The 11,719-nt window shown below is 37.4% G+C and overlaps 1 protein-coding gene across 1 annotated transcript; it reads left to right on the top strand.

Annotated features, from left to right (window-relative positions):
- Positions 1-1,466: 1,466 nt before the first annotated feature.
- On the top strand, positions 1,467-11,667 carry marchf2 (membrane-associated ring finger (C3HC4) 2). Its single transcript, XM_063013470.1, has 5 exons — positions 1,467-1,600; positions 5,059-5,328; positions 5,531-5,726; positions 7,178-7,387; positions 7,999-11,667. The coding sequence occupies exons 2-5, from the start codon at positions 5,153-5,155 to the stop codon at positions 8,155-8,157; spliced, it is 741 nt and encodes a 246-aa protein (XP_062869540.1). The 5' UTR covers positions 1,467-1,600; positions 5,059-5,152; the 3' UTR covers positions 8,158-11,667.
- The last annotated feature ends 52 nt before the right edge of the window (positions 11,668-11,719 follow it).

Here is an 11,719-nt window from a genome sequence, read left to right as displayed (position 1 = left end):
ATTATTTACTCAATATTAATTCTTAGAAAGCTAAGTAAAACTGAAAGTTATAACTAGCAAAAAAAAAATTGGAGTTCTTCATTGTTCAGTCCAGTCTGTGATAAAGTCTGTTGTAAGTTCTGGACATTTTTGGTGCAAACACGCCAGGTTTCTGTCCCATCTAGTAGGAGCAGCATTGTTGGCACTGCAGTCTCGACTTGCAGTCTTTAACATCAAGAGGGTAAACAGGTTTCCGTCAGAACCACCTCGGGGTAAAACAACAGAAGATGTAGTTACAATGTGAAATCGTTAAGAGTAAAATGTCAGTTTTACAGGGAGTAGCTTTAGACTCCGGCACCCCTAATTATTACAGCATAACTAAAAGAGAGAGAGAGCGGGTAACAAGGTCATGAAGGCCATATAGCGACATCATTGCAGCAGTTTTAAGGAATTGGTTTAACATAGCTTTTCTGCTATTAAAATAAAGCTAACGATTGTTTTCCAGTTTAATAAACATTGAAAAACACCTGAATGGGGCAGCACGGTGGCTCGGTGGGTAGCACTGTCGCCTCAGAAAGAAGGTCCTGGGTTTGATCCCCAGGTGGGGCGATCCGGGTCCTTTCTGTGTGGAGTTTGCATGTTCTTCCCGTGTCTGTGTGGGTTTCCTCCCACAGTCTAAAAACATGCAAGTTAGGTAAATTGTTTGTTTATTTATTAGGATTTTAACGTCATGTTTTACACTTTGGTTACATTCATGACAGGAACAGTAGTTACTCACTACACAAGGTTCATCAGTTCACAAGGTTATATCGAACACAGTCATGGACAATTTTGTATCTCCAATTCACCTCACTTGCACGTCTTTGGACTGTGGGAGGAAACCGGCGCTCCCGGAGGAAACCCACGCGGACACAGGGAGAACATGCAAACTCCACACAGAAAGGGCCCGGAGCGCCCCACCTGGGGATCGAACCCAGGACCTTCTTGCTGTGAGGCGACAGTGCTACCCACCTAGCCACCGTGCCGCCCCCTGTCATGAACGTAACCAAAGTTTGAAACATGACGTTAAAATCATAATAAACAGTAGTGGTGGCTCAGTAGGTAGCACTGTCGCCTCACAGCAAGAGGGTCTTGGGTTCGATTTCCAGGTGGCAGTTTGCATGTTCTCCCCGTGTCTGTGTGGGGTTTCCTCCCACAGTCCAAAGACGTGCAAGTGAGGTGAACTGGAGATACAAAATTGTTCATGACTGTGTTTGACATTAAACTTGTGAACTGATGAATCTTGTGTAATGAGTAACTAGCTGTGCTGTCATGAATGTAACGTTAAAATCCTAATAAATAAATAAATAAATACTACAAGATGAAACTACAACTCCCTACACCACCACATCGAAATATTTACGCATTTAGCGTAAATAAAACCGCAGCACAGAGCAGCGCTACGGTAACAGCGTACTCAGCTCGATGGTCGGAAACGGCGATAGGAGGCCAACGGATAGAAAAAGATCCGAATCTGGGAGGCCAAAATAAGAGGAGTTGTCTTTCATTTCGGATTTGCATAGTAGCATTTATTTGAAGGAATACGTGTAGTAGTAGGAAACTCAGCATGAAGTTACAAACGGTGAGAGGAACGATTCTGTTGTTATTCGGAACGTAACGAGTTTTGTAGTTATCATCTCAGTTAGCATATCGTGCTAACCTGAGCGGCAGTGCCGGGTAGCACTTCGGTTTAAGAATAACAATATGACATGTTTTTGTATAGAATTATTATTTTACATTATTATTTACAGTCTAATCATTCAGAATTTTGGTTTTATACTAAATTAAACAGTCTAAATTGTGGCTGAATGGATATAGCTTCTGTGTATGTGTGTAGCTCGTAAGCTAGTTTAAGATTTGTCTTTATTTTGACTGGTTGCTAAGCTAATGAGTTTTTAATAGTCTGTGCTTAAGAGTCCAATACTTTAGGAACAACAAGATTAATGGCAGAATCATTAATACCTGTTTAGATTCGAGTTCCGAATTATGTATTAGGATTCACTATTTATACACCGATCAGCCATAACATTAAAACCACCTCCTTGTTTCTACACTCACTGTCCATTTTATCAGCTCCACTTACCATATAGAAGCACTTTGTAGTTCTACAATTACTGACTGTAGTCCATCTGTTTCTCTACATACTTTTTAACCTGCTTTTACCCTGTTCTTCAATTCTCAGGACTCTCCCAGGACCACCACAGAGCAGGTATTATTTAGGTGGTGGATCATTCTCAGCACTGCAGTGACACTGACATGGTGGTGGTGTGTTAGTGTGTGTTGTGCTGGTATGAGTGGATCAGACACAGCAGCGCTGCTGGAGTTTTTAAATACCGTGTCCACGCACTGTCCACTCTATTAGACACTCCTACCTAGACGATCGCTCATCTATTGCTGCTGTTTGAGTCGGTCATCTTCTAGACCTTCATCAGTGGTCACAGGACGCTGCCCACGGGGCGCTGTTGGCTGGATATTTTTAGTTGGTGGACTATTCTCAGTCCAGCAGTAACAGTGAGGTGTTTAAAAACTCCAGCAGCGCTGCTGTGTCTTATCCACTCATACTGGCATAACACACCACCACCATGTCAGTGTCACTACAGTGCTGAGAATGATCCATCACCTAAACAATACCTGCTCTGTGGTGGTCCTGTGGGGGTCCTGACCATTGAAGAACAGCATGAAAGGGGGCTAACAAAGCATGCAGAGAAACAGATGGACTACAGTCAGTAATTGTAGAACTACAAAGTGCTTCTATATGGTAAGTGGAGCTGATAAAATGGACAGTGAGTGTAGAAACAAGGAGGTGGTTTTAATGTTATGGTTGATCGGTGTATATGTCAGTATTATTGGTAAGGGTCGTGTGTAAGGTAATAAACTTGGGGTATCCTGTAGGCCATCTAAAACATGAAGTCATATAAGTCGTGTGAATCAATGTTTTAACAAGTGATGACAAAAATCACATGGCATCTAACGTATACAAAACATTAAAGCTCCAACTGCATGTGGCAGCGCTGTATGAAAAAGAGCCACTCTGGAAGATTTCCATCAACTTATCTTTATTTACACTGACAGCAAAGGACACTTTCATTTAATTCACACCACCTATCAATTTATATGATTGTATTTCTTTAGCTCACATCAATTGACAATTAAAAGGTACTTTATTCTAATGGACGGATTACATCATAACAGATGACAAATCACTTAAAATGTATGTTTTCTGTTTAGTTGTTATTGTAAAATATTATACACATTTTAAAATAAAATAAATGTAAAATAAAATTGGGGTGGCTCGGTGGGTAGAACTGTCGCCTCACAGCTAAAAGGTCCTGGGTTCAATTCCCAGGTGGGGTGGTCCGGGTCCTTTCTCTGTGGAGTTTGCATGTTCTCTCCATGTCTGTGTGGGTTTCCTCCGGGAGCTCTTGTGTCCTCCCACAGTCCAAAGACGTGCAAGTGAGGTGAATTGGAGATACAAAATTGTCCATGACTGTGTTTGACTTTAAACTTGTGAACTGATGAATCTTGTGTGACGAGTAACTACCGTTTCTGTCATGAACGTAACCAAAGTGTAAAACATGATGTTATAAAATCCTAATAAATAAATAAATTAACTAAATTTGTTTCCTTAAGTTTGTATGAACTTTTGGTTATATCCAGATGCTAACAAAAATAGGCCCTTAATAATAGGTTACAAAGATTCTTGTTAACCTGGCTCATTATGGTAATTAAAATACTTTCATTCCATGAGTGAGTATTTTTTGTGTTGGGGTTTTTATCACCAAGTTTAATTGTTGGGTTTGAAGACTAAAGACATCCAGGCTTGATTACTGCAGCCTGTAAATATAAACATTTTAGACATGTAGTGTTTCAGCAATATGTTTAAAAAGCATCAACAAGCTGCATGCCATGCCACCCAAACTGCTTTACGCTCCGGATCACTTTATAATTAATATTTTAAAATTCAAGCAAAAATGTTATAAACTAAATAAAGAAAAGGTATTCGTTCAAAAAACAATGACTTTTTTAAAATAGTGCGTTTAAAAAATTGACTACAGATCTGAATAGATATTTTGAGTACTTGTATTTAGTTAAAACCATGGCAGTTGTACAGAACAATAAATCAGACAGAACCTTTCTGCTTCTATCATCCTGTCCAGCAGTAGAACGAATGTGTAAGGTTGTTTAGTCTATGTATCAGAGGCCCTATTTACTCACATGCCACTTTCTAGGTAAACCCATCTTCTATGTAATGTATTTTATTTATTTATTTTGTTTTTATACTACTGTCAGTGCTCATTTATATTTCAGTTTGGCTATTGTTAATGTTACTGCACAGTGTCAAAGGCGATGCAGGTTATATCCTAACAGAAACGTATAAAGAAGCACAGCTTTAATGTTTATCAAAATAGTAGGAGCTTCATTATTGTTCTTTAAAGAAGAGGATGGCTAGTAAACTCGTTATGTTTAAAGTTCATGTTGTAGGATGGCGAAGGGATTTTTGTTTTTAATAAAAGCAAAAGATGCTTATTTTATATAAGAGTACATAAAAGTGTAGTTTTTGTTAAAAAGCAATTTGTCATATTTAAATTTTTATTTAAAATAAAATTATTTATTATTAAAATTATTAATAATAGGTTACAAAGACTCTTGTTAGGCTGGCTCATTATGGTAATTAGAATTAGTATGCTTTAATTTCATGAGTAATTATGTTTTGTGTGGAGCCACATGCAAATCAGAAACATTATCATTATGAATAGACGACTAATTAGAATAGTAGTCATGTTTGTGTTTACTCCACCCCAGGTTTAATTGACGTGCATCAAGTTCAGTCACAGAGGGTTGGCTAGCTAAGAAAACTGATTCTTGACTATGTAAACTCTTTTGTTTAATTACTTAAGTGCAAATACAGTGCTAAAAGTATTTGACCTTTGTTTGACATTGTTTCTTGTCATTAGTGTAAATCAATCAATAACCCTAGATACCGTTCATGTTGGCTAATCAGCGTAAATGTTTACTTGTATCTTTGGTCTCTGTGTGCAGCTCTAAGATCCAGGCGAGCTAAGCTGTGGGAGCAGACGTTGCTCCCCTGTCCCCCTGTGCTCCCCTGTCCCCTGCCCCCCTGGACGGTTCAGACATGACCACAGGGGAGTGTTGCCACCTTCCAGGCTCGCTGTGCGACTGTACCAGCAACACTGCCCTGTCCAAAACTGTGGAAGATTCTGACGATCGCAGGACACAGTACGTCACACAGGTTACGACCAAGGATGGACGGCTGATCTCCACTGTCATCAAATCCCTAGGCACACAGAGGTGAGTTTAGTCTAGACCGTTGTATCTATGCAGCTTCCATCACCAAGTGTCTTAAACCATATGAGTAGCATGAAAAGAAGAATTGTATTTTGTTATCATGACAGGCCTAAACACGAAGATTGACAGCATGGTATGTGTTAAACTAATGAAAAACAAACCGTATGGGCAAAAATGTGTTAATCTGCTAATCCTTCACTTGTAGTGATGGGCCAATCTGCCGAATCTGCCACGAGGGGGGCAACAGCGAAGGGCTTCTTTCACCATGTGATTGCACCGGCACTCTGGGCACAGTGCACAAGAGCTGCTTGGAGAAGTGGCTGTCCTCCTCCAACACTAACTACTGTGAGCTGTGTCACACAGAGTTCACTATTGAGCGCAGACCTCGGCCCCTCACAGAGGTAAACGGACAAGTACACAAAAAATTCAAAAACAAGTGTTTGCTCATTATATATAAATACAGATATCATCTGATAGATGCAGACAGTCTTTTCTAATTTTACTTTACCAACAGTAGTGCTGTGTCACAGTTAGATTTCTTTAGTTTGGTACCTGGAGTTGCTGAGCTAATCTTGCCAACAATTAGAAAATAGAATGCCTTTATTTGTCATATATACATATACAGGTGTACAGTACAACGAAATTCTTGCTTCGCATATCCCAGCTTGTTTGGAAGTTGGGGTCAAAGCGCAGGGTCAGCTATTGTATGGCGCCCCTGGAGCAAAGAGGGTTAAGGGCCTTGTTTAAGGGCCCAACAGTGGCTGCATTGCAGAGCTAGGATTCAAACTCTCAACTTTTCAGTTGATATCCTTAAGCTCTACTCACTAGGCTACCACTGTCTTGTAAGAAAGCTTAGAGCTCACAGCTTAGCATCATGCAAACAACATGCTCAAATCATCACACACTTGGCTTAAAGCACATAAAAAGATGTGATCTTAAAAAGCCTTTCCTGTTTAGTCTCTGATTATGTCTGACGTTCTATTATCAATAAACAAAAGTTTGTCATATAACTTAGAAGAGTAGCCCAATCCATACTGACCCTGGAACCGTTCAGCACATCACACTCTTGTTGAAGATTTTGCTGCAGGTGTAAAACCTCAATTATTGGTCAAAAAGGATTTAAGTGAAAATTATTTAAGTGTTATTTGTGTAATATTGTACATTTTTACATAGTCAGCTGGTTTATACTTTGCCAGAAGTGCTTTGCAGAGACTTCAGAAGAAAACGAGGACTGTCTGTTAAACAAAGATTAATTTTAATAGGCAAAAGTACACTTTTATTGTTTGATTCAACACTTTATAGTCAAACATTTAGCACTGTTGGACAAGATCATTTAAACATTTAGTTGCCTTTGGATACTATTCAATAAATAAACTTTTCTGTGTCTATTCTAGACCGAAAATACATAACATTGAACACCATTAAATAAAATGTAGCCACAGTACCTAAACATGTTGGATGAAATAGATGGAAAACGTGCAACCCCTTTATAATCTTATTAATTTGTGTATTTAGTTGGTAAAAGTTTGAATTTCAGGGGTTTGAAATACAGAAGGCGCTTGGCATTACAAGGGACAGAGATCAGAGCACCCGTAGTGTCTGTCTTAATCCCGGATAAATATAGGGGGTTGTATGAGGAACGGCATCCGTTCTTTTAGTGATGGTAGTAATTTTTTACTTAATTACTTAGTTTTGTTGTATGTATAAATGTACTTTTATCTGTTAAATTCTCTTGGTAGCTCCAGTGCAAAACTAAAAAAACCAAACTTGTAAATATAAATGTTTTGTCTGATGAAATTGTCATTTGCCTAAACTTTATCCCATTTCTTAAACCTCACCTGTGTGCCTGCAGTGGCTCAGGGACCCAGGGCCGAGAAACGAGAAGCGCACACTGTTCTGTGACATGGTGTGCTTTCTGTTCATCACACCCCTGGCAGCCATCTCTGGCTGGCTGTGTTTGCGCGGGGCTCAGGACCACCTTCACTTCAACAGCCGCTTGGAGGCAGTGGGCCTTATCGCTCTTACCATCGCACTCTTTACCATCTACGTCCTCTGGACTTTGGTAATGTTCACCAACACACAGTGATGCACTGACACCAATGATCAACACTTGTTTTTACTTGCTGGCTATTAGTAGTAATCGGCAGTAAATAATTAATAAATAAAAGTAGCATTTTTGAGAAGCAGTACTTGTAAATTGATTAAAATACATTAGCATCACACTATAAAAGGAGTTAGAAAGATGTTAAAATAATAAAAGTAATCAGAATCACGTTGGATTTGGATCCTACCCTGTGAACACTGGGCATAAGGAAATAAATTTACCCTGGACAGAGTAGCAGATAGTTCCAGGGCATTACAAATTCACAAATAAAGCAGGGTAAAGTGGTTTTAGAAATCAAATATATAAATAATAGCATAAACTATTTGTGCATATGTTGTTTGTTGTAGTAAAACAGTAAATAAGGAAGTAAAATCAAACACAAGCTTATTTACCCTTATTTACCCTTTTATTTACCCTTATTTACCCTTTTCCTCCCAATCTTTTTATGTTGTCCTTATAATGCTTGAAGCAACCCACACTTATTAACTGGAAACTGCTGTTGATCAAATTACCTCTGCTTAGTGAAGCTGATATATTTCTGCTATAAACTGAATCTTCTTGTTTTGCAGGTTTCATTCCGCTACCACTGTCAGTTGTACTCAGAGTGGCGACGAACCAATCAGAAAGTGCGTCTGCTCATTCCCGACGCCAAGGGTGCCCACTCTACCCAGCATTCCTTGCTCTCCACTAAGCTGCTAAAAAAAACAGCGGATGAGACCATCGTATGAGATCCATGGTTTTATGAGAGGGTGGGGACATGAAACGTAAAGTGTTGGTTTTGGTGTGCTTAAGGGTTCCTGATGCAGCGTGGCATCAACTCGAGCCCCAGCACTTGTGGATGCATTATTTTCTATTTCATCCTTTTTTATTGGAGTATGTAAGCACTATTTTTTCCTTATCTCTTTTTATCTGTGTATTTGTGTTTGTGGATTTAAAATGATTCTATTTATTTACCTACATGGCCATTCTGTGGCCTCATACCATACAGTATACTTTGTTTAATTTTAAGTTCAGCAGTTGGAATTTTGTGGTATGACCATATGTAATTGGCAAAGAATCATAAGAGACAAAAACAGGAAAGTGTAAACAGCGGCTGTAGCTGAAATATAACTTTTTCTTTCTTTTTTCATTTTATTTATGTTTAAACATAATGGACAAAATTGCTTTTTGATTACTTAGTTAGCCCATCAGTTCTGTAATATAGCTGTTGTATATTATGAACACTCAAAGCTTTGGTTCACATGTGTTAGCTTGTTTAGTGAATTATTGAAGTGTTACAGGACGGCAGGGCTCTGTGTGTGAGGTGCAAGCCCTACAAGCCCCATATTGCTTATCCCACTCCTACAAATAATATAACACCATGTGAGGAGTGTGCAATAAAATCATGTCCTTTTACCTTTCAGTATGAGGCACAGTGTATTCTATATGGACACATGCATGAATGCATAATTCTATTTTTTCCAGTTTTAAAGTCTCCTCAGATCAGATTAGTGACTGACTAATTGGAATCTCAGATTTGATCTTTGGATCAGTATAGGCTATAGAGGTAAAAACCAAGCATATCCAGATCCAGAAGCTGGTCAGATATTTTTGTGAATATGCATCCAAGATTTATGAAGAAACATCTGGAGCATCTGTGGAGCAGTATTTGAAAGTTAGTTAACAATTACTGTTTAATAACACTGTTCCTAATCCTGGACATGTTACAGCTGTAATTAGTGGCTAGGTAAGACTGGCTGTGTGAAAGGGCAGATTGTGTATATTGTGTGTGTATATATTATGCATTTACACTTTTTTTTTATTTTTTGTTTGTTTTTGTAGCAGTTTTACATCGTTAAATATGCAGTTTGAGGGAATGGTCTAATTTTGGGAACACTGTTTTATAAATCATGTACACCACTAAGCAGCTGTATGTTGTGTTACAAGTATGTTGCACAGAATATAATACCAAACATTGGAGATCAATTTAAAGGAAAGATATTATACATATTGTATCTCATTATGGCATTATGGACCCGTAGACCAAAGTCAGGCCTGTATGCATTTATTGGGGGACTTCTTAATTCTTTACCGGCTGTACCGGATTTGCTCACATTGAAAATGTTTGTCCAGATTTCTGCAAGGTGCAGAATGGTCCAGGAAATGACTAGTTTCATCAGCTTGGACAAGCTTTGTGAATTTGTAGATACATCTTATGTCTGTAGCGAGAATTAAGGAAGTCAGGGTCTTTGATGGGTGTGTGTAATGTGTGCGTGCTTTTGCAAAATGCATGTGTGGGTGTGTTTATCTAAGGAAGAGTCTGGCTGGTAGTTAATTTGTATGTATTATACTGACCTTCCCTAGTGCCATATTCTAAACAAAAAGTGTTGTGACCTAAAAATGAATCCCGTATAGTACAGTTTGCACCGCCTACATTCTCAGAAATAGAAGTACTAATTCTCCTTTGTGACTGGGGTGGTTCGTTTATTTATTTTATACTTTTCATTTGTTTATTTGAAACATCTGAAAGTTTATTATTGTACATTGAGCTCATTTAAATGAAGCTTTTATGTACTTTTCCATGCACACTGAAGGTACAAAATAAGTAACCCCGACACTCCAGCAACAAAATTAGTTTAGTATATTTTTTTATCTGAGAGTGTAGTTAAGACTATAGGAGCCCATTTCCACCAGCTAGAGGAAGTAAAAATAATGTGCAGATTGTTTTTGCTAACATGACAGACATCACTCGTTTATACTTTCAAACTTCATTTAAAATGCTGTTTTATAAAAAAAAATATCTAAATAATCCTTTATTTCTCACTCTGTCCTAGAGAAAAAACACATCAATTACATTTTATGTTCCAATGCTATATATATATATATATATATATATATATATATATATAACTATATAAATAGACCGAATAAATGTAAATTTTTATACAAAGTGTTTAAATAAAAACCTGTTCTCCTACTTGGTTGGTTAGCTGAGACATTTTCCAGTAAATATATTCATTTTAAATTAATGTAGAATTTAAAAAATAAAACACCCAAAACATGTTTTGTCCCTTATGTCAAGCATATATATGCAGATTTTTTTTTGGATACATATACTTGTTCTGCTGCTGCTGCTGCTGTTGTTGCTTTCATTGTAGATTAGGTCATGCACCATACATTTAAAATAGGGAATAGGTCAAGACTGCAGACGGGCTAGACTAGCATGTGCACTCACACTTTTCAGGGTTAAAAGAAACGCAATGCGTTTCCCCTCTAGCTGGTGAATTTAGGCTTCCATAACCATTGTTTAAATAGTGTGTAGTGTAAAAAGTGTAACTAAACACTTTAATCTTTATTAGACAATGTTAAGTTTTGAAAAAAAAATGTTGTGCAATAAATTGATGGCATTCATTGTTAATTTTGACATTTGAGAGAAATGTTGAGTGCTTTTGGTTCAGATGTTATTATTTTATGCTGAATTTGAAAGCCCAACCAAGTGAAACAAGAAAATTGGCTTCACATCAGCAGCTCAGCGCAACTTCACTACTTAACTGCTGCTTGTTATAACATTTTCTCTTACTGTTATTGTGACTGCTTTTTCACTTTGCTCATCGTTTCCTTTTTTAAGAATGTGAGCTAATGCACAGAATATAACCTTAACAGTAGATAAACAGTAGTCATATTAATATTACACAGATATGAAGGATTATAGGATTGCATTTATACAGGAAAAGCTCAGCAGCTTTTTTCATAATCACACGTGGACGGCCACTATGCAACTATAAGTTAAATGGCCCAAAGGCTTTTGCTTTATTATAGTGTTAAATACAATTAACTTAATCAATTTGTATCCATACAATCAATCACGCTCTTTGTTTTGTCAGTCATGTTGCACTTTGACAATTTAAGTTGAATATAAGGAAGAAACTTTTCAGTTCACGCTTTCATTTAAAAAGGTTTTAGTTTATGTTTTTTTTAAGATGAACTTAAACAATTTAAATGTTTGTACACATTGTTATTGTGTTTAATGTTTTACTTTGTTATTGTGTTGAATGTTTTACTGTATGTATTATTTGCAACCTTTTTTTTCTTCCTTGAGCACCATATTTTATCACTTGAAGCCGTTTTAAAGGTACCATAATGTTTATGTAGTGCATTGGAATAAGAACGATGTAACTGTAGCGTCCCCACCAAGATATGTTGGTGCTTGCAAACAGCCAAGAAAAGTGTGCAAATCAAATTAAAAATGATGCTTTGGATCTGTTATAAGCTGTTTATTTCACCTGATATTTAACTTTTAGCTACTAGCAT

Source organism: Trichomycterus rosablanca, chromosome 17 (genome assembly GCF_030014385.1).
Source record: "Trichomycterus rosablanca isolate fTriRos1 chromosome 17, fTriRos1.hap1, whole genome shotgun sequence".
In the NCBI taxonomy this organism is placed as follows: Eukaryota; Metazoa; Chordata; class Actinopteri; order Siluriformes; family Trichomycteridae; genus Trichomycterus; species Trichomycterus rosablanca.
This window is presented reverse-complemented; position numbering and strand designations above follow the sequence as displayed.

Bases quoted from the DNA above. Each gene is read 5' to 3' on its own strand.
- marchf2 (XM_063013470.1), top strand. From the start codon at position 5,153: ATGACCACAGGGGAGTGTTGCCACCTTCCAGGCTCGCTGTGCGACTGT. The intron at 5,329-5,530 runs GTGAGTTTAGTC...CTTCACTTGTAG, and splicing joins AAATCCCTAGGCACACAGAG to TGATGGGCCAATCTGCCGAA. The intron at 7,388-7,998 runs GTAATGTTCACC...CTTGTTTTGCAG, and splicing joins TCTACGTCCTCTGGACTTTG to GTTTCATTCCGCTACCACTG.